The sequence below is a fragment of the Diceros bicornis genome, chromosome 25 (assembly GCF_020826845.1).
Source record: "Diceros bicornis minor isolate mBicDic1 chromosome 25, mDicBic1.mat.cur, whole genome shotgun sequence".
Lineage (NCBI taxonomy): Eukaryota > Metazoa > Chordata > Mammalia > Perissodactyla > Rhinocerotidae > Diceros > Diceros bicornis.
In genome coordinates, this window is record NC_080764.1 from 37,395,680 (window position 1) to 37,420,139 (window position 24,460).

A 24,460-nucleotide genomic window follows, 5' to 3' on the forward strand; every position below is an offset into this window, starting at 1 on the left:
TTGGAAGGGCTTACGATTTAGGATTTACATATTTGATAACCTGTTACTCTCTATAAGCCTTTTCTCCACCAAGAAATTCAAGAATCACAGCTTCTAGGTAGTCACCCAGTTATAAAGGCACAAGGGAGCCAATGTGACACAGTGAAACAGTATTATACTTGGCCAGAATCCAGTAAGTTTAAATCCCAGCTTTACCAACTGTGGGAAATATTGACTCTCTTTGAGCCTTAACATCTTCATCTGTAAAATGGGGATATTAGTGTCTACTTCATATATGCGCAATTATAACTATGAGGGTGACAGACACAAGATGCAAGATACAGTGCCAGGCAGATAGGAGATATTTGAATAAATGCTATTTTTGTTCCTCCCTTACTCTGTTAAGTGGATTAAAAAAAAAAAAAAACTTTCCACCAGAGCCCATGAATGCTGTGAATCAGGTAAAGTTTGTTTTTAGTGCCTCTAGACCTCCTCTCAGGTATCAAATATCTTCATGCTCATTCTATCTTCCAGTTCTGGGAGAACATTGACGAAATCCCTTCACACAAGATGCTTCTAATAGAATAACTGACACAATACTTTCCTCTCATAACTCTATAGACATAACTTTACTGAGTTCTAGTATTTTAAAGTCCTGTGATATTATCTGTTTATGATAACCAACTGCTTTTTTTAATGCTCTCATCTGGAAGCATCCAGTACTTTTTCCATTTTATTTGAGTACTAAAAATGTCAACATGTATAGTTAACGTCCATTGTGTGAGGCCACTCAACATCTGTGATCACCCTCCCTATAAATGTATTTGGTAATTAGCCACAATGTGGACCCCACCTTCCCAAGTAAGGTAGAAGCCAGAAATTCCCTCATCTTCCAACTTTCTTCCAGCCAAGTTTCCAGCACATGACTCAGGTTCCACCAATCAGCTGCAACCTCAAAAGAATCGAAGCCAGAAGGAAGCATAATGGGGAGGCAGCTGTACCCAGGAGAATCATCTTCTAATGAACGCGGCGCTTGCTCTGCGTGGTTCCTTGTGGGTAAAGGTGGCAGAACTCTGGACAGTAGAAACTGCTGAGCCCCAAGGAAAGCTAGGTGGTGGGGTATTGTTTCTGGCTGTGTAGAGCGCTCTCAAGCTCGTGGGCGAGTCTGTGGGCTACAGAATACTCTTTAACAACTCCCTGCTTAAACTGGCCACAGTAGATTCTTTAGTTTGTAACTAAAAACTGTGACCCACACATGGAGACAAGTTTAGAAGCAGATCTATTTTCATGAATTTTGCTTTCACTATAATGATTGAAGGCCTTCATCCTAGCTGGGAAATTTTCTCTATTTGTTGATAATTGCTTCTCTGCTATGTGCTCTCCTTCAGAAATTTTCTATTTATATTAACACACATATACAAAAACAAATATAACTATACATATGTATATATGGTATATATAACTACATACACATATATACAGCATATAATTATATACATATTTATATGTACACAGACAAATAAAACTATATATCACATACTACATATATGCTATATGTATATATATACATACTTACATACTATATATAATTATATAAACATATAATTATGAGTTTGTGTATAATGTTCTCAACCCCCTGTCCTCCAATCTATTATCATTTTAGTCATCATTTTCATGTCTTTAGTATTTTCCACTAAGTTCTGGGAAAATACCTATAATTTCTACTTAAATTATCAGCCTATTAATTTTACATTGCCTCCATTGCTGTTATAAATTCAGAGATCCTATTAATCTCTTAGTAATTTTTTCTGATGTCATATTGTTCCTCTTTCCAACTCCCTATTTTATTTTCACAGATATATTTGCTATCAGTTAGGATAGCTTAGGTCACACTGTGCTGGAAAAACACATCCTAAATCTCATTGAATTAAGACAACAAAGTTTATTTCTTACTTATTCGACCTATCCAATGCAGGTGAGAAAGGAAGTTTATCTCCCTTTGGTCATCTCAGGATCTATTTCCACAATTTCCAAGTCAGAAAAAGGGCAAAGCACTGACTCTTACAGCTTTGGCTCAAAAGTGACATACATCACATTCACACACATACAATGACCCAAATAAGACCCATGAAGGTCTTCAACTTCAAAGAGGGCAGGAAAATGCAATCCTATTGTGTTTCTCAGGGTGGAGAAGGCCAAACATATTTGGTGAATAGCAGTAATACTTCCACAGCACATAGTGTTCTTGTGAATCACCTTGATAACAGGAATTAGAGATGTTCTAAGTGGCTCTTACATTTTTGATGTAAATCTCCCTGCTTCAGTGAGGGCCCTTTACTTGGATACATCTGATTTGTCATTCTTAGCAGAACTGCCAACTTGAAATCATATATTTCAAAACTTTCTGTGTGCTTATTATGCAGAGAAAGATATTTTTCCATATTGAGAGATGAAATGGGTCTGTTAGAAATTTTTCAAATTTTAAGCCTCTTGAAAGGTCCCAATAAGATAAAGATTTGTCCCTTGATGCCTGGCCTCAAGCCTTCACTTCTTCCAATCTAGTCTCATCTAGAAGGAATGATTCTTTTTTTTTTTTTTTTCCTGTATTTGGAATGAGCAGTTATTTCCTCATTAATAGATTCTTTGGGTCATTTCATTGGGAATTAGCCAAGAAAAGGGAAGTTAAATGAGTGTGCTCAAACCATATCTTGAACTATAACATTTCCTAAATTGCTGATTTTGGATATTAGGTCAACTATTAATTCAGCTAACCAAGACACAACCAGGGAGACATCTGCCCTTTCCCTCACACCCAATTCATCACCAAAGCTTGCCAAGTTTGTCTCCTAAATATCTTGCAAAAGAACAGAGCTCTTGAAGGAAGAATTAATATCAAACTCAATTTATATCAATTTGACACCCCCAGGGGAAATGTTATATGTAACATTAAATAAGCAAAATCTTGATAGCTAATCATTTTGATAAGGCTGCATTCAAGGGAAAACCAATAACCTTTCTTATTCTTTTCAGCAAACGAAGCCCTAAATGTTCTTGATTAATAAGGAAAGAGGTTAGTGTTCAGCTTGCACAGTAAGCACTCAAGAAATACTTGAATTTGACAGAGCCCAAAAACAGAAAAACTAAGTAAAAACATTCATGGGGACTGTCACCAAGTTGAGTACGATATGACCAGGCTGCTGTGGTCATACTTGCAATCAATATAGGAAGGCACTGACTGACTGCAACTTAATGAGGAATGCAGACTGCAGAAAGCTAGAAAGAAGGTTCTAAAAAATAAATCCTAAAGATCTCCACGTCGCCAATGTATAACGAAAACTTTCCACTGGTTTCTAGCACTGTGGTAACTAAGGAAAAGTTACAAGCGATATTTAATAAGGACATTTTTTGCAATGTTCTTATAATGGATTTCCATTGGTAGACCTTGAATTTCAGATACTGATTTCATATGTAGTAAAACGCCTTGTTGATGAAACATCTTATGATTAAGATGAATTATCCTGTGGAAACTTGTGCATTCCCATCCTTGCAAATGGTTTATTGTGACTAAAAGCAGAGTATTTTATTCATGAAGAATAAAAAGTCCTATCCCTATAATAACATCTAACCTTGTCATGCAAATAAAGGTGTCTTGTACAAATTATCCTTCCATCGAAGATTCTTGCAGATTTATTTTATAAATATACCAATAGTCAATTGCATCCTGATTTCTGTTTGTAGGTATCAGCTTTAGGAAGGCTAAACATTAATGTGGAATGACAGCATTCAACTGAAACCTCACATACACTCTTTCATATCAAATAGACTTTGAATTTCTTATTTAAAACCTATAAAAAGCCAAGTAGAAAGCCACTAAGATACAGTTATAATAACAACCTCAAATTATAAATCCAAAGTAACCTACAAAACTTGCTTTAAATATTGGTTCCTGAGGGACAGAGGTAGGCAGGAGTATGTGGCTACAAAAGGACAACACGAGGGATCCTTGTGGTGATGGAAATAGTCTGTAGTTTGACTGTGGTGATGGATACACGAACCTGTACGTGTGATAAAAGTCTTTAGAACTAAATACACACACACTCACACACACACATACACACACACACACACATGGGTAAAGTAAAACTGGGAAAACCCAATAAGACCAGTGGATTGCATTGATGTCAACATCCTGGTTTTGATATTGCATGGTAGTACTACAAGATACTACCTATGGGGAAATTGAATAAATGATACAGGGGATCTCTTTGTATTATTTCTTACAACTGCATGCAACTCTACAATGATCTCAAAATAAAAAGTAAAAAATAAAGGTTCCTCTACTTTTTTCAAAAGTCCATGTTTTAAAATCATCCAAATGTAAACAATTCCTCTGCTATTTTTCTTCCTTTGTGAGAGTAATCTACATAATTACAAACCTATCCCTAGAAGCTGTGGGGGATCAGAATTGGCCACCCCCAAATATGTCTCTTTACCTTGATTATTTTCTCTGAAAGAAACTTTGACCTCCCCCCTGCCCCCCACTAACTACCTAAAAGAATTTAAGACAGAAGGCCTCTCCTGGGGATATCTGTGGGGATAACCCACACCCATAGATAACTCTGGGTATAGATAGCCTGAGAGTGTCCTTGCTAAGCCCATTCTTACCAAAGCTCTGAAAACCAAGTAAAAGTAAAGTTACTCTTTGTAAGAAACATTTACCTTCATAAGGGAAATCTCCATTTGTAAAGGTATCTCCTTCTCTATACAGTGAAGAAGGGGGGATGACCTTATCTCTAGAAACTCTTATCCATGCGGAAGGCGAGGACTTAAATCTGCATACTTTTGTTTACTGTGCTTTTCTGGTAATCTCTCATAGCTGACTCTCCCCACCCCCAACATCCTCCTTTATCTTTATCTGAATATGCTATTTAGGATGAGAACCTTTGCCATTTTGTCGAGTTACTCAGTTTCCCTGCTCTCTCCTATGTATACATGTTATAAAGCTTTGTTTGATTTTCTCCTGCTATTCGGTCTCATGTCAAGTTAATTTGTAGCCCAGCCAGAAAGGACCCAGAGTGGGTAGAGGATAGTCTTCCTCCCCTTCAAAGCCAAGCCCAGAGCCCATAGTGTAGACGTCACCTAAGGAAGCATTTAGGTAGAGATTTAATAGAGTGCAATTCAGGTAAGAGTATGGGAGAAGGGGTATACATATTGCTAAAAGAAGAAATGATGCTTTTAAACAACTGTATAAATCATTTGAGTTTCTGAAAACTCAACCTAAAACATCACTTATAGATGCACTGACTTTCTGTTTATATTCACAACAAAAATTGTCGATCTGCCTTTTGTTTTGCTATTATCGTAATTAACCTTCCTAATAAACTTTCTAAAAATAGAAGCACTAAAGGTCTAAAAAGTACATTGTTTCAGGGGCTGGTCCAGCGGCATAGTGGTTAAGTTCGTGTGCTCTGCTTTGGCGGCCCAGAGTTCACTGGTTTGGATCCCAGGCACAGACCTATGCACTGCTCATCACCCATGCTGTGGTGGCGTCCCAATAAGTAGAGGATGATGGGAATGGATGTTAGGCCAGGGCCAGTCTTCCTCAGCAAAAAGACGAGGATTGGCAACAGAGTTAGCTCAGGGCTAATCTTCCTCACACACACACACACAAATACATTGTTTCAATACATAGCAATAGTGCTAATTATAAGACCATTCTAAGAATTTGATAGGCCTTAAGTATATTTGTATTTGACAATCTTCTCTACTACCAAACATAATGAAATGTATGCACATGCCACATTCAATATAATTAATATAAAGACACAAATATTGAGATGCAGTTGACTAACTGACGTAATGTTTGGTTTTGGAAATATTTAATTAGACAGTTATTAATTTCAATTTTGCAATTTTCTTTTTGTATTTTATGGCCAACAATTTTTGAAGGGAAAGGAAAAGGGGTCTCAGTAATTTTCAGAGTACTGAAAGCTCATATGCCCCACATACTGTGCATATAAACTATAATGAAAAAAATAGTCCTGACTGATGTAGCATCGTTAAACAGCATAATTCACTTTAAGAAGGTGGAATAAGGTGGTACACTAGGGAAATTAGTGTAATTAATTGCTTTCCCAAAGCAACAGTGTTGCTCTTTTAAGGTACAGTAGCAAAAACTAACCTGAGCATGTGGGCAGCATTGAAGACCACATCAAACTCCATGCTGTCGCGTTCGGCTGCTTTTTTTGCCATCTCGGCTGCTTCTATGAGGCGAGCTTCTTCCAGAAGAAACTGACCTGCAAAGTATGAATGCAAGTGAGTTTCAACATGGAAGATAATAATCACATGGAACAATGAAAGCTGTTGTAGAGAAAAATATAAGAACAGCGGCAAAGGTGATATGAAGCTAAGATCTATGTGATTTAAGTAACATGAAAATTATTGAAAGAACATAGCTCAGTTTAGCGTTAACTCACTCTTATTAGATTGACTAATAAACGTGGAAGAAATATTAACATGTTCAGATTTTTGAGATTACTTTCATGTCAGTTTTGCAAGGTTAGAATTATCACAGATAGAGCAACACAACTCTTTAAAATTGCACCTCAAGAACTGCTATATAATGCGATCCCAGAATCATATTGCATTTTAGGCAAAGAAAACAACATAAAAGTTAGGCCTAATTTTAAGGCTGTAAATATGCAAACAGAGAGAATAGGCTGCTTTTTTATAGCTAGGGATTTATTAACAGCAAAAGTAATGATGTGAAGCCTTATTTGATATGGATATTTAAATAAAAACCAAGCCAAGGGATGACAAGATATGTAGAAACTATTCATGCAATTGACAGCCTTATAGACTTGTGGTCTAATGATTATTTCTTTCTGCTTTGGGTTTCCTGTTTGCTTAAAGTTCAAGACCTTAACAATGGAAAAAATGTTATAAAAATGATTTGTAAGTCCTGGGCTGCACATAGAAACAGAAAAACTTGAAAAATGGTAAGTCCTTCCCGGTGGCTGTTGGAAGAGCCCATTGTTTACTGCTTATCTAATAAATATTACAAGTTGTCTTCTAACCCAAAAGGATCAGTTCTTAAAATACAAGGGGAAATTTTCTGTTTTAAGGATTTATAATAAACCACAGCCACTGCTTGTAAACATTTCTAAACTTCAATTGGTAAAGAACGGTGCGTAAAGATAAGCCTAGGTATTCAAGCCTACTTTTCAAAAAGAAGTGACAAACTTTTAAGAGCAGGACTTGGAGACCTCTCAGCTATTTCTACAAAAAGTTCTACATCACTTCCTTAGTTTGTCACTTAACATTCTGCGCCTTTCTTATCTCCCAAAACAAACATAATTGTTGGCTCAGAAAATTATTAAGAAAACAGAGTTGTAAATAGTTACATTTATAGAGAAAAACACGTTACTTATGAAATTTATGTATATGCTAACTCTACAAATATGTTGATATGAGATTCAGTTTAAAGTATATGTAGTTTTAAAAAACTAAAATAAGAATTAGACAATCTGTGGCATATTGAATAATTAATATCTCTTCATATATATCTTAGCAAAAGATATCAGGCTAAACCAATTCTTCAGTTAGTTAATGCTTATTACAGATTGTTTTTTAATTAAAACATAATATTAATTGCTACCTGTCTTCAAAGCATGATATTTACCTAAGTAAATGCATTAATAAATATATTACTTAAGTGATATTTAAACAAAGGATAATGTAGGAATTTATTAATTGTTCTTTTTCCTTTCCAGATAGCTATTACCTCTGAAATGTATTCTGTATTAATAGTTAGGAAAATGCAACAATTAATTTAATAATGAAAGTTATTTTCTTAAAATGCATTACTCCAGACTGTAAAGGGAAAATGAGATATATTAGCTTTGGTAAAAAAAAGAAAGAGAAAAAAAGGAAGTGCTATCTATACTGCCCACATAGAGAGAGGGACAGTGACAAGAAGTCTCTGTGATGAAGATGATACTGATGGCATAGGAGGTCAGTTTATACGCAATGCCCCAGGGCAAAGTCTTTCAAGTATTCTCAATGCTAAATACATCTCGAATGTTCGACAACAACAAAAAGAAATAACATTAGCTAATTGTGTAAAATCAAATATACAATTTTTATCATAATTTAAAAACATTGCTTATGCTTTAAGTAAGCTTTGCCATGCAACATGCACTTTGTATATAGCTTGCAAAGTCCCAAAACTACATGAAACATACAATTTTTATTATTGTAAATGCTGACAGAAAAATTCCCATATGATCATTTTATAACAGAATTTATTCATCATATTAACATTCAGAAAAACAATATCACAACATATTAGTTAATTATTTGCATAATTCCCCCTATTTTGTTCTTGACAGGCCATCTATCTCAATAGTCCAGCATTACTGTTCTACTATGATAAAGGCATAAAATATTATGGAGTATGAATCATTTGATATCTTTTTTAACTGAATTAGAAAATCTGAACCAAATTTGAAAGTAAATTATTATACTGCTATGTTATACAATGATCGTTTGAAATATAGCCCAGAATTGATGGAAAATAGAGCAATAAGCATTTAAAATACATAGAACCAACATAAAAAAGGGAAACAAAGACATACTAGGTTTCTTCTTAATAACCATCCAAAGAACCTAAATTGGTATGTTATTGGAGGAATAATAAGGAACAAAATTTGTCCTTACTCCTCTGGAAGACCATCTCAAATCACTCCTCTTCCGTCAGCTTCATCTATTATTGCTCCCACCAGACCCAGCCTCCAGCCTCTCTGAACTACTCACACTTCCCTTAGTGTAACCTGCCGCCTCAGATCTTTATTTGTCCTGAACTCTCGGCCTCTAAGGTTTCTCTGCCTTGTCCCACCCCAATCTCTAGTCCTATTTCGCCTACCTGTTGTAACTGGACATCTTTCATTTTAATGACCTAAAACATTTTCTTCTTAGCGAATCCTCTGACTCCTTTCTAATAGTGTTAGAATTGCTTATGATCTAAATTCATTGTAATATAATTTACCATTTAAAACAGAGTACTTAAAAGAGTAAAAGGGAACGGTACCATTAATTAGGCGAGAGCAAGGGAATATAGACCAGAATTGTCCCAATATGACCACGCTACTTACAGCATATGTGGCAGGATGTGGCGCTCAATCCTCTCATCTTTATCACTACTGGGAAGTGAACCATTTACACAATAAGGCATTGAATCATTGCTAGGGAAAGTGATCAGTACCAGCAAGAGAGACACAGGTGCTCCTCACTGAAGAACGTAAAGGTCTATGGTTGCGCCCACCAACACTGAGCCAGAACCTCAGGCTCGGTGGGTAGGAGAAACTACTGGGGCTCCAAGAGTGAGGGTAGGCTACAAGACAGAGCCAGGACACTACGGGGAGTGAAGAGGCTTAGAAAACGAAAGCAAGAAAACTTGAGGAAGGCAGACACTTCGAGGAGTCCATCCACATTGGTGGATTCTACAAGGCCTGAAAGGTTACCTTTCTGGGTGGTTCTCAAGCTTTAGTGCACATCATAATCACCTGGAGGACTTGATAAAACAGAGAGCTGGGCCCCATCTCCAGAGTTTCAAATTTAGTGGATATAGGGCAGAGCCTGTGATTTGCATTTTTAACAAGTTCCTAGCTGATGCTGATGCTGCTAGTCCAGTGTTCACAGTTTGAAAACTAGTGTCTTAGGGGAAGAACAAAATAAATGTTTTGCACCATACTTGGGACTCCATGTCTGGGATTAGCTACCAGTTAGACTGAGCTCTTCTGGTTAATCAACATCATGTGGCATGCCATTCCTTATCTATGGGCATAATGACCAGGTTACAAATATATGTATAGATAGATACATGTGGATGAAAAAGACATACTCATTAAATATGTTTACTCTTTCAAACTCTTAAGGAGATTTAAGAGTTTTGTCCCTCCTATGCAGAATAGATTTCTGAGAAATCACTTCTCTTTCATATACAGTAGACAAACACATTCTTTGTGTTTGATAATTGAGTAGAATTTCAAATAAAGAAACCACAAAAATCTTAAGTAAAATATATTTTGTTCTCATGGGTGTACTGTGCTACCACATTTTATCATTATTTCTTTGCTTTGTAATTTGTCTTAACCAAGTTAATTATCATCATCTTATTTAATTGTCTCCAATCAGAGGAAGAAAAAAACAAAATGAAAAATTGTAAAGAAAAAAAGACATTTGAGTAGGGAAAAACAGAAGAGGCTATAATAAGAGGAAGCATTCTCTAGAGGTCCACATAAAAAGAGTGGAAGTCTCCCCACAGGCTAAAAGGGAAGAGGGAAAAAGCACTCGACAGTTCTGGATTCAACTGTTTCAGCATTAGAGTTACACCATTTCTTCTCTGGACATTTTTTTAACTGAATCATTTAAATTGCTCGGTAGATTTTTACTAACACTTCAATATGACAAGCCTGTAAAGATCAATCTTTCATTAGTTCCTGGATTTTAAAAGCTGTCTGAAAGGTAGAAATCCATAAAAATGTAAGCTGGCCTTAAGCCATAGGCTCAAATACTGCTTTGTAAAAATTCTACACATAAATTCCCTAGATTAGTTGGGACTGGCATTTCGTACTAAAATATTATGAAAAATTCACTCTTACTATCAATGCAACTAAATTAAGGAGCTAAAACAATCTGTAATAGGTGTCATGATGATACAGTTCTCTTTAGGAAAAGTCATTCACATGTAGCTTTAAAAAATGTTCAAAGGCAAATGAAACTCTTATTTATAAAATAACAACTAGAACATAGCATTTGCATTAAAATAGTATCCCTTGGAAGAGGACATCAGATTATCAACATGCATGCAGAATTGTCTTACTTCCTCTGACACTACCCTGTCTCAAGCCATCATCTCACCCTGGATTACAGCAATAACCTTCTAACTGTGTCCATACTTCTGCCCTTGACCCTATAGGGTGTTCTCAACATAGAAGTCAGAGTGATACTGTTAAAATGGAAGTCAGATCCTGTCATTCTACAGCTGACTTAGGGAAAGTGAAAGTCATTACACTGGACTACATAGTCTGATATGACCAGCATGGAGTTCTTCCTCTCACCTCCCTACCTCAGTTCTCTGACTTCATCTCCTTTGTCTCCAACTATTCGCCCTCTTGGTCACTTATTCAATCTATATTGGCCTCTTGCTGTTCATCTAGCATATTGGAGGAGCAAAGACTTCTGCTTCTGAGTCTTTTCATTTGCCATCCCTCCACCTAGAATGCTCTACCCCCAGATATCACAGTGGCTCACTCTCTTATGTCCCAGCACATTGTGGGGATTTAATAAATACATGCACAATGACAGGACTGAATTGACTAATCATATTCCTACCTGACTACTTGCTTCATCTTCAAGAGCAAGCTAGAATCTAGCCAGGAGAGGTCACCAGGCCTATATTGTGTATTCATATGCTCTCACCATACAATGATTTTAGCAGGCTGCAGTGAATGACCACATATGCTGGGCACTGCACAATTTCCAAGAGTGCCATTCACAATGAAGTCTCTGTGAATGGTGTTTCCTGGACTTGAGCAATACAGCAGCCCCCCCCCCGGTTTCAGAGCTCTGAAATTGGCAATTTAGCTAAAATCTGTAATATTCCATTGTATTGTGGAATCAATTCAATAGTTTGGGAAAAGAAGAAACTACAGGTTAATGTATCCAATCCAAGATATGTATATTGTGCCTAGTATACACAAGATCTGGGGAATACAAAGATAAATGCAACGTTTATCCTTGAAACAGTTCCAATCTAGTAGAGGAAGGAGAAAACTATGGAGATGGTTTAACCATAAAATGGGTATAAGTTTGAAAAGGGAAGATGTAAGGTATCACAGGCTAAGTGTATCATTTCTGGATGGAGGTGAATTTTTGTTTGGGTTTGTTCAACTTATAATTAAAGTTAAATATACATAGAGTAAAGGGCACATGTAAGGGTACCACATGAATTTGTACAAAGTGGCTATGGTCATATAATCAGAAGCCAGATCACGCAAAAGAACATTACTAGCACCCAGAAGCAGGTGTCTATACCCGAGGACTTTTTCAAAGATTCAGATGATAGAACAGGGGAAAAGCCACAGTGGAAGCATTTTGGTTGACTAGTTTTGGTGACATCTCATGGTAACAAGAAGACTGGGTAAAGTGGAGTTGAGATCAGTTGTTCACGAGGTGTGTCTATTAGGGGAGGTGAGTAATGCATTCCTGATAAGACAGGGTAGGTGACAGAGCAACGGTCAGGATTTAGACTAGCTGTTGAAAGGAGATGCTGCTAAAGAGAGGCTACTTGTTAATGTATGCTAATTATGCCTGGGAGAAATAAAAATTTGGAGAGGAATATTCTCTTTTGCTTCTCTGAAGGGAGGCTCGCTAGGTGCCTCTCTTTGTGAGCATTTCTTGCATTTTAGGTATGCACGCACTCCTTAAAACCAATTTCTCTCTCCTTCCCTTCTACTTGTTTTGTTGCCGTGTTTTTGTGCTCCTGGCAGCCTGAGTTAATAAAAACTCTGGTTTACTGAGACAGACCCAACGCGGTAAATGTACTGAGACAGACCCAACGCGGTAAATGTACCATAGCTCCTGGCCAAGAAAACAGGTGGACCAGGAGAACAAGGAAAGGACACCCAGGAGGTGAGTCTGGACTGCCGCTTTGAGGTTGGGAGGCCCTGGATCTGCCCCTCAATGAATATGAGACCAGAATTTGCCCTGGATTGGACAGGAGGCATGAAGGTGTCCAGTGCAAAGAAGAGCAGAGGAAGAGCAGGCCAGGGCTCTGGACTCACCGGAAAGGAGTCGAGAAGGCTAGTGTTGCTTTATTGCATTTGTTTCTTCTCTGAATCTTTCCAAAAGGATTATGAGACGCCAGAAAACCATTGAGGGAGTTATGAATACTGTCAGATGGGGAGTGGGAATTAGAGGGGGGCAAGGAGAAGAAGAAGGGAGACTGGGGAGGACTCGAAGAGAAGAGAGAGAAGGGGTAGGGGAAGGGCAAGGAGGCAACACAGTCCCATGATACGTTTAAGTAATATATAGACTCAACAGAGACCAAGTGTGCTTCATCAAGGAAAATAAGTTCATGCTAGGCTTGAACAATCTGAGTTTTACCACCTAAAGATGAAGAGAAAGACCTAACTAGATGAGGGGTGCAACCTAATCAAAGACGCAGAGGTGAGGAGCCTCATTTTGTTCCAGGATATTGTGTCTTCGTAGACAAGAGAGTTGTACAGACAGAGACGAGGTTGACAGAAGGACTCAAACACAGGCGCTGAAGTCACTCAAGAAAGGAGCATGCCTCTGAGACTAAGTTACAGTGGGTGGTAATGAGAACGGAGAGAGGTGGCTCAAAGAGCTTACATCCTCTTCCTAAGAAGAGATCAGTCTACCCATTGTGCTCCCATACCATCTCAATGGGCTTTTCTGCGGTATTCATTCACAGAGGTGTCCACTGAAGCACAGAGGAGTTAATGGCAGGATATACTAACTTTGGGAATAATGGCTTTAATTAAGGGGAAGGCAGAATGCAAACAAGAATCTCAAAGTGCAATTGCTAAATCAAAATAGCTAAGACAGGAAAAACAGTATCTATAGTCGCACCCCCCCCCACAGTTTCCAATTATTTGTTACTTATAATCCTCATTATTCTTGCAAGTAATTATTCCCTTTCTCTCTGCTCTTTCTGTCTGCATGCTGATAAATGAAGATTTCTCCTTTTTATTAATTCCCAGGTTTTTATTTTGTCTCCTTGTCCCCTAATTTCTGTCCATATTTATACACCTTATTCAAAAATTTTTCTATACAATTCATTCATTCTCCAGGATATCAGTATGGTTTCTATTATAATTTTAAAATAATAAATGGCCATTGTTGCAATTTACTGAGCATATATTACATGCTAGTTATTTTATGCAATTGTAAACGAAGCCTCACAACCTGAGGCAGTAGCAAGCATCTCCAGATTAGGAAACCGAGGAGCAGAGAGGCTAGCAGAAGGTAGATCATGCTCAAGGAGACAATCAGCAGTAGGGCTGGGCATGCCTCATTCCAAAATCCATGATCCACTGTCCAAAATCCACTGTGCTCCCTACTCCCTAATCCAAAGTTTAATTTAGTTCTTATCATCTTGCTTTTGGAGTTTCTTGAGTCCTATACAAAGACAGATTCAAAAGAATATATGTAAATTGTTGCTATGGTCTGAATGTTTGTGCCTTCCCCCGGCTCATATGTTGAAATCCTAACCCCCATGGCAATGGTATTTGGAGGTGAGGCCTCTGAGATGTGCTTAGGTCATGAGGGTGGAACCCTCATGAAATGGGATTAGTGCCCTCATAAAAGAGGCCCCAGAGAGCTCCCTCATTCCTTCCACCATGTGAAGGGGGCCCCCACCTGACCATGCTGGCACTCTGATCTTGGACTTCTGGCCTCCAGAACTGTGAGAAATAAATTTCTGTTTATAAGCCACTCAGTCTGTGGTATTTTGTTTAGCAGCCTGAATGGACTAAGACAGCGGGTCAGAACTGATGTCATCTTAGAATCTCAGAAGCATGGTAATCAGCATTTTACATATGAGGAAATGTGAACTCTGAGAGGTTAAGACACCTGCTTGAAGCTGTATAACTAAAACCGCCATTTGCACGACCATGATGCCATGCTGGATGACACCTGATTGTTATCACCACAATGAGTCAGTATTTAAATGTGTTTTATGAAAGATGCTTATAGGACTGAAAGTATACACTATATAGGTATTATACACTGACATATTACATATAGTTACATATGTAAGAGTTTTAGTTGTACAGTGAAAACTAAAATTTTATATAAGGTATATTTATATTTTTTAATTAGTATTTTATATTATTTCATAAGAAGGGTTAGTGGAAATAACTTTCAAAAGGCCAGCAAGTAGTGGATACAAAATAACAAATATTATATGTAGATAATATCCTTTCCAATTCTCCCTTCTCAAAAGAAAATTCAAATAGAACTAAGAATGGAATGGTTATCATAAATGCATGAATTACATAAAGATTTCTCCCTCTTACTTTTAGGTTCTTTATGTCTTCAGAATAAAGAGGGAAAAATTATCAGATGAACAAAGATTGTCCATCATTTGATGAACTTTGGACATTAAATGATTTGTCCATGTTTTACAAGATAAACAGAAATAGTCTTCGGCCTCTGAATGCCCCTAATGATAATAAAAGGTGAGTGATTCCCAACTTTCAGTGTATTTGATACATATCGTATTACCTACCAATAGAGCGTCCATGGATGTAAAATACCTGTTCATCTCTTATATTAACATAAGAGACAATGACAGTGCGGTGTAGCAGTCAGGGACGCCCTGGTTCAAATGCTGCCTCTGCTATTAACTGGCACTGAAACCTTGGGTTATTTACCTTACAGCTTGATGACTTCACTTTCCTCATCTGTAAAATGGAGACAGTCAGGTAACCTCCCCACTTGGCTTTTGCGGGGGTTAAATAAGATGCTACATGTGAATTTCTCAGGACACAAAAGTACTCAGTAAACATTTGTACTAGTATATTTGATGAACTTGTCATGGAAACATTGTACTTAATAGAGAAGTCAGGCAAGAAGCCTTTCTTTACTTTTTTTCCCTGTCTCATAATTTTTTATTTTTATTTATTTTTTGGTGAGGAAGATTAGCCCTGAGCTAACATCCAATGCCAACCCTCCTCTTTTTGCTGAGGAAGATTGGCCCTGGGCTAACATCCGTGCCCATCTTCCTCTACGTTATATGGGACACCGCCACAGCATGGCTTGAGAAGCAGTGCATCCATCCATACCTAGCATCCGAACCTGTGAACCCTGGGCCACTGAATCGGAGTGCACGAACTTAACCGCTACGCCACCAGGCTGGCCCCACTCTCACTTAATTTTTACATCTTAAATTTTACATGTTGAGTTCTGTTAAACAATTTGTGGATAATTATTTGGTTACTATAACAATTTTCCTACTATCTTTCCCCAAACTATCTGAACAATAGATTAAGATGCTTGTTCTTTCACATTTTTTAAAGTATATATTCCTTATAAAGTAATGTGCCCATTAAAGAAAATGCAAAATAAATAGAAAACATTAAGCCTGCCAAAAAAAAAAAAAAAAATTGGCCACAAAAGTCCAAAAAGCTAATACATCCAATTCTAACATTGCTTTGCTTTGCTTTTTCTTTTTTTTGCAGGGACGGATTTGCTCTGAGCTAACATCTGTTGTAATCTTTCTCTCTTTTTTTTTTCTCCCCAAAGCCCCAGTGAATGGTTGTACATCCTAGTTGTAAGTCCTTCTAGTGCTTCTATGTGAGCTGCCGCCACAGCACGGCAACTGACAGACAGGTGGTGTGGTTCTGCGACCGGGAAAGGAACCCAAGCTGCGCCGAAGCAGTGAGAGTGCCGAACTGCCGAACTTTAACCAGTATACCATCAGGGCTGGCTCTGCTTTGGTTTTTTTCCTCTTTTTTTTTTTTTGTGAGGAAGATTGGCCCTGAGCTAACATCTGTTGCCAATCTTCCTCTTTTTTTTTTTTGGCTTGAGGAAGATTGTCCCTGAGCTAACATCTGCACCAGTCTTCCTCTATTTTATATGTGGGATGCCTCCACAGCACGTCTTGATGAGCAGTGTGTAGGTCCGCGCCTGGGATCTGAACCTGCGAACCCTGGGCTGCCAAAGTGGAGTGTGTGAACTCAACCACTATGCCACCAGGCCGGCCCCTCTGCTTTGCTTTTTTAATGACACCATTATGTTGTAGAATTTAATCATTCTTTATGTACAATAACATAAGTGGTTGTCTCTGTTATTATATATTCTTTATAAATTTAACTTAAGATTTATAATATTTCATTAAATGGGAATAACCCTAATTTATTTAATCATGTCTCTTTTTCAGGCATTTAAATGCTTTCCCATTTCTGCCTCTAATAAATAGCAATGCTGTTCTCCAATTACTATCTTTGTTAATAATCTTAAACATAGAAAAAATAATATTTCTTAACATATATTATCAGGAGAAGAATTACTGAGAATAAATGCTAGAGCAGCTTAAGGGAATTCATTGTTATTTGAATTTGAATTTCTTTGATTTTTAATGAAATTGTATGTTTACCTATCTTTTAAAACCTGTTGTATTTCCTCTTTTGGAAATTATTTGTTCATATCCTGGGTCTTTGCACTCTGCCTATTTTCCTTGTAGTTTTACAGAGTTTCTCATGTCCTAGGTAGACTTATCTTTTATTTTTCGATTTTCTGGAAATTATTTTCTATGACTTTACTGTTTGTTCTTAACTGTACTCCTTTTTTGAAATACAATAATCCTTTAATTTTTCCTTTCTTCTTTGTTTGTAAGCTTAGAGAATCCCTTCCTGTTTCTTTCCATTTTATTTACAGGAAAGTTTAAATTCTAAAAGGCTTTGGAAAGTATCTCACATAAAATACACACAGGTATGAAGATTAAATGATATTGACACATTGTAATAATAAGGAATTTAAAGAAAAATCGTAGGGAATAAATGAAATAGTTTGGAACAACATTTAGAAAAATCCTACTCTAATTGTATATCTGTGAACTGCCTATGCTGTGCCTTGGAGCAATACAGGGATATTAAACACTGATATTTTAACAAACTGTGTTGGTCTTAAGCAGTAAACATAATTGTAATCTCAACATAATTTTGCAAGGACTCACCAAAAACGTATTTTCATTTTTAATCAAGAAAATACCATTATTTAGTTCATTATTTAATTTTGAAAATTACTCTTGCAGTTTCTGAAGTGATTCAAAATGAAATGTTATAACACAACCAACTTCAGTTCACTGCTATCTTCTAACTAGTTTTAATTATAAATAATAAAAAATAACCACAGGCCTCTCACCAATTCAACCTTTTACATATTTTCAACCATCTTCTTTTAGCGTTCACTGATTAAAGATCAAACCTAATATTTTAACAATTTCCTTGAGTACCTACTTTTTAAACTGAAATTTAGTAGTTTTAACCATCCTGGAGAAAAACTGACTACACTATTAACGGTAGAAAGTTCTGGACTTGAAAGAGCTGGACTTTTCAAATTCCTCCCCCACTAGGTATGTTGAAATTTCTGATCCAGAGAGTCACTTGAAAATTCTGAAATTCTGAACTTCCATTACTTGGGTCAAATGTAGTTGTGATCCATTTCTACCTCACAGGGGTTAGATGATGATCCAAAAAGATCAGAGTCAAGAAAACACCGGGTAAGATGGTAAAGTGTTTCAAAAATGTAGTTAAGACATATTCAGGATTCTAAAATTGATAGTAGAGCCAAATAATAACAATCTAGATAATTATAGCTTAAAAAAATTCTATACTTCTCTGTGGGCCCAAGAGGAAGAATAATAGAATGACTCATCCTCAGTGTTAGATATGATTTCATGGTTGTCTATACCTTAATGCTTGAATTCTCTCTAATATTCTTATAAACCTACACTAGAAACATCTTCAATGGGTACTTATTTCATAACCTGGCAGCTCTCACTATTTGGATGTTCCTCCTTCTATGGAGCCAGAATGTGTTCCTCATAGCTTCTATCTAGGGTCCTAGTTCTGTCCCTAAACTATTCCCCAGACAAATGCTGTGCCTCTTGCCTCAAGTATTTTCTCTGCTTTTTTTTCCTCCATCGCAGCCCTTCACTTCTATACTTTGCCTGGCAGGCTCCTACTCAACATTCAAAAACAGCTTACATGTGAGTTCATCAGGCACAGTTCTCCAGTTCCCCAGTCAGGGTCCCCTAATTATACTGTGTTTCCTTTTTAAAAATAATTGTAATTATAATTAAATCATTATTTTTACAATTTTTGCCTCCCTCCCCAGTTTGTAATCTCCATTAGAACCTGTCTTGGCCTTGCTGTGTCCCTACATCTACTATGGTGCTTACTAAATACTGAGCTGGAGGAAAAGGTTCAGGACTCGTCACTATCTAGCTGAACTCTTGGAAATGAACGATATTACCCAGAGAGAGTATAATTAGGAAGAAAATGAGGCTAAAACTTTACTCTTAGAAGTCACAGTTAAGAAGTAGACGGGAAAAGAAGAAACCATCCAAGATCTACATAAAAGAATACTTCTCCATAGCACTTATCACAATCTGCTCCCTTTTAACTTTTTATGTTTTTGTCCTTAATATCTAGTGAATTTCCATCTGCCCAGATTTATACATAGTAGGTACCTTGTAACAAATGTGTATTGATTTAAGTTGTTTCCATATACATCAAATTTACTGCTATGCACATAAAGAAAAAATTTATAATACATTCTTTGTAGCAAAATGGTTTTTCTAGTAATTCTCTTAAAAAAAAATGAAGGGACTTCATGTCTTGGCTTTCATTTTTTTGGCAAAAGCTTCCTATTGGAGCCATAGGGAAAATCCATAGAGAATCCCTTGAATTATAAGCCCACATGAGACACCAAGGCACGAAATCCTCACCTTTGACATTTATAAACTAAATTCCATCAAGACTTCACATGATTTGTTTCATATTGACATTGGAATACACTGTAAGCTTGATGACATATAAATACAACATTATACTATTACTAATACCACAGTTTGAAACCTATTTTCTACACATTCCTTAAAATTTGTGACGAAAGACCAGTGAGAAATTCAGTATATACTAGAAACAACATGAAATGTGAGTATTGGAAAACATTTTGGAAGCTCACATCAACCCTTTCACACTTTACAGATGAGAAATCTTAATCTCAGAGACTAGAGGTACCACAGAGCCCTACATTTAACCAACTTATCGAACCAATTTTATAAACCTGCCTAGCTTTACTTCTTGTGAGCCAATCTGAAGAAAAAAGGCCAGTCTGCCACGCAATCCCTTTCCCTCAGACATAAAACTAGTGGATTCAAAATACAAATAACTGGTAGTGCTTTTAACTACTGCCTTCTAATTGCCACTGTAGTCAATATAAATTCCCATAATTCCCTCTGTCTAGTCCCAACTGGAAGGTATTTTCCAAGTCACGTGTATCATAACAAGCAAATCAAAAGCACATAATCACCTAGGAGAGTGAATTTCCAATAGAACAAAACTCACCCACTCTGGCATTTTCATTGACATTTGCAAAAGCATTTAAAAAAAGACTCAAACAGCATGTTTATTTCATTTAAACATTTATTTTTAAGCTGACATTTATTATTCATTCAATCTATGGGTATAAATATCTTAAGAATATCCACAACCACGAAGCTGAAGAACTGATATGAGAATCACAGTATGTGTTTTCTTGGACAAAAATTAATAAAAATTCTAACAGACCAACCTTTCAGTCAATTTTGGGACCTACATCCAATTCTAAAATGGAGAATATTCCTAACTGAGCTCAAGCAACATTTATTGCACATTACTGTGAGTACAGCAATATGCTAGATCTTGATGGTGCAAAAAAGGACAACAGGCCCTCCCTATTCTTAATTACCTTAGAATTTTATAAAGAAGGTAAATGTATAATTTCAATATAAATATTTTCATTCCCACTACCACTCCCAAGTCCAAGCCACCAACATTTCTTGCCTAAAACACAACAAGACAATTCCTCTAGTTCTACTCTGATCTTGTCTTCTCCACATGGTCCCTTTGCTCTTAGACTTAAATGCAAACTCAGTTTGACGGACAAAGCCCCACGGGATCTCAAGCCTCCTCTCCAGTCTCATTTCCCTCCTCTTTCCCATCTGGTTCAACATGCTCCAGTCACATTAGCCTTCTCTCTCTGCTGTGAACACACGCTTGGCCTTGCTTGTGACCTTTGAACTTTCTGTTTCTTTTGTCTGAAATGCTCTTATCTGGGTTTTGAAACAGCTGGCTTAAGCTTACAGATTTCAAATATCACCTCCTCAAAGATGCTTTATCTGCCTACTTGGTTTCAAGAAGTCCCTCTCTTCCCATCTTGTCACCTTCTAAAAAGGACACCATCCTGTTCATTTCCTACACAGCGCTACTTACTTTCTGAAAACAGAACAGTGCCTTGCACCTATAGATATATCTTATACATATTAAAGTTAATAAAGACCCTTCCCTAAGAAGTTTAAGCTAAGTCATGACTTATATGAATGTGACATTCTAAAACTGTGTACAGAAGGGCCTATTAATCAAAGATATCTATCTACCCACCCACCTACCTTCCTACCTGTCTGTCTATCTATCAATGTTGTGAAAAGAAATGGAATATATACGAGAAAAAGCAATGACAGTCATCAAGGGACCCACAATTGAGTTACCTACAACTACCATCTACTTATTTGTACAACAGAGAGGTTATACTAGACAATTTTAAATGAACTTTCCAGTTCTAAGTTTTAGGCATTTAAAGTAGATTTCCCCCAAATGAAAAAGCATTAATATTCCTTTAAATGTACACTTGTTTTATAACCTGAGCACAGTGAGACAGAAATACAAGCATTCAATTATAGGCTTCCTGCCTGTTTGTAGATTATTTTGGCTTAACTACTCCTTTTTGATGTCTCATCTTGAGTCCTTTCCATTTCCTACTCCAGAGTGGGGAAAAAATATTGAAACTATTTCATAAAATTATATTGAATTACGCAGCATTCCTCCTTTAGAAAATAAATGTACTTCTAATAATGTATGCATGCAAAAAATTTTAAATAACCCAGGGATACTAAGAAGAATCAGTTTTCACACATGCATTTACAGAACATGTGTTACCACTATTTTCCAAATAACACATGCAATAAAGAATTTGTTGCGCTTTCTGTTAAAACTAAATCCAAAAATTTCTCATGAGAGAAATACTCCCTACTCCCACCACTGGGAAAAAAAATGTCAGGGGTATGATGTAATATAAAAATAATAATTAATAAAAAGATAGAAGTGGGTAAAGACAGACAAACCAGAATAACAGGGGGGCTAACTATAATACAATAGTGATTTTTAAAATTTCAATTCCAATGACATAATGATGAAGTTTAAAGGAACTGATTGTGAAAAATCTGGAGAATATAATAAAATTATGGGAAACAAGCTTAGAAGATGCAGTAAGTAGAATTAGTTTGAGGCAAAGGAAATGCAGGCAACAAGATAGGAAAAAAATCCTATTTCATAAAATGCAATACCAAGAGGTCCTTTGGAGGTACTGAGAGGTCCACTCAGAGAAAATGACCAGGGAACTACTTTAATGCACAGTATTTTGGGTACTCCAAAATAGTATGCATGAGAAAATCCTAATTTAAAATACTTCATATAAGAAAACTTGTAAAGATAAAATAAATTCTGCAGCACACGTAAATTAGTTGACTGCTATCTTAATATGGCAATAAAACTGCATTGTGAAACAAAATCAGAAGTGTTTATGCAATAAGTTTTGTGACATTACATGCTGTGTTATGCTGGAAAGATAAAATGTCACAAACCTAGGTTTATAAACAAATACACTCAATGTAAATAACCAAATGGACTTGTGATTGGTGAAGTATCCTCTATTTCACTATTTCTATTCTTTCACACTCATAGCTTGTCACTGATTTATTTTTACTAGTTGGAAAATGGAAGAAGGAATCACATATTACACAAGCTTATCAGCTTTATTTCCTCAAGATTTAATTTCCATCCACTTTTAAGTTTACTACTTGATAATAACTAACACATCAAAGCCAACAGTGTTCAAAAAACATTTTTTTCCAAGGGATCAGCAAAAGTAAATTCTTTTAGGCTCCTTAAAAGCCATTCCAACTGCAAATCTTGTAGAAATAAGCACATTTTACCCAACACCAAACCAGCTACATTACTTTGCCTTGCTTAACACATGACACACTACTAATGACAGAGTGGAGTGTGACAGAGTTATACAAGTTCACTCTGGCCCGATTAAGGCCAAGGCTAAACTGAACGAGAGAGTCATCCCTCACATCCTTTACAGTTTATCCTTGACCCCAATCTCAGGCATTTAGAGGCTGGTGTACATCCCTATCTTCCAGAAAGCAAGATTTTGAGGCCAAAATGTAAACCTCTAAAACTTCAAAATGAGCAATACATTATCTTTCAGAGTGAAAAGGGAGCTAATATTTTGATTATATACTATGCATCAGGCCAGGAGTGAAATGCTTTCCTGGATGAGACCTCATTTAAACTCCACATTGAACTTGAAAGAAAACAACTGTGAAAATGCCTTCCCCACTGAAGTCCTAAGAAAATTACTAAAGGAAAATATAATGCATAGCCCTCCTTAATGCGACTGTTTTAAATAAGAAGATAAGACTATAGAATGAGGCTAAATTTGCAACAACAAAGTCAACGTCCTCTCAAAATGTTCTCTGCCAGCAAAACCTAAATCTCACATCAACATTCATAGCAAATGTGGGGGACATGGAAAAAACTATCAACCACTCACCATAATGCATGTAACAGTTTCCTTTGGTGGGATCCAGCTCAATAGCCTTCAAGAAGAACTTTTCAGCCTCACTCTTACGACCCTTGAAAAACAGAGAAAATGGATGATTCAGCAGTGGATCATGAGGGATTCTTCACCTCCTGGGCCCAAATGGAGGAGACTAATGTCTACTTGGTAATCATCATCAAAAAAAGTGTTTTGTTTATATCTAAAGGAAGATGATCAAGGAGAGTAAGTTGAGAAAGAAGACTGAAGTTGGAACCCTGGGAACCACCAAGACTGGAAGAGCAGAGGGTGAAAGTGAGTTCATCCAAGAGATCAAAAAGAAGAGGCCAGGGAAGCAAGAGAAAAAAGGGAAAAAATGGTTTCACAGAAACCTTAAGGATAAGACAGTTTTAAGGAATGGTGGGAAACATTATCATTTTCTATTTTATTTTCTACCGTCAATTTGTTTCTTCTTCATTCCTTCTTCCTTGTAAAGAGTTATGGCCATTTTAGCTTTTGAGATGATGTTGTCCTAATTGCTCACTTTATATATGAAGAAACTAAGTCACAATTTGTTGAATCTCAAAAAACCACTGCTTATCCTTGCTGCTGTCATTCAGGACTAAAACACTGCTAACCGAGGATTTAATCTAAAACTAGATCATCTTCCAAGCTATAGTTCTAAGTAAACATTACCATCACTGTAAGAAAATAAGCAAAAACGCAGGGGGAAAGGCTTACATGTAATAAACTGATTTTTCATGAAACAATATCATAATCCAGAGACAGATCCTAAAACTATACATTCTTCACCTGGTTATTGCTTCTGAACCAAAGCTGCCTACAGAGTAACATAAAGGGAGGGCCCAAAGTAGGAGAACAGCCCGAGAAGAATATTCGTGGAGCAGTTCTGTCTCGTCTGGCATGGTCAGAATGAAGATCTATGCCGACCGTGGTGGCAGCAAGGCACTGTGGTGTCCAGAAGCTGTGGTCCACAGTGAAGAAAAATGATCTTATCTGCTTG

At 36.7% G+C, this 24,460-nt stretch overlaps 1 protein-coding gene across 2 annotated transcripts in view; it reads right to left on the reverse strand.

Moving 5' to 3' along the window:
• The window catches only part of TMTC2 (transmembrane O-mannosyltransferase targeting cadherins 2), a 387,738-nt gene that overhangs the window by 70,298 nt on the left and 292,980 nt on the right, over positions 1–24,460 (reverse strand). For both annotated transcript variants that reach the window (XM_058568709.1, XM_058568710.1), the window contains exons 9-10: positions 23,452–23,533; positions 6,161–6,275 (exon numbers count right to left, since the gene is read on the reverse strand). In XM_058568709.1, coding sequence (XP_058424692.1) covers positions 6,161–6,275; positions 23,452–23,533 — 197 coding nt within the window. The remainder of the gene's footprint in view (positions 1–6,160; positions 6,276–23,451; positions 23,534–24,460) is intronic.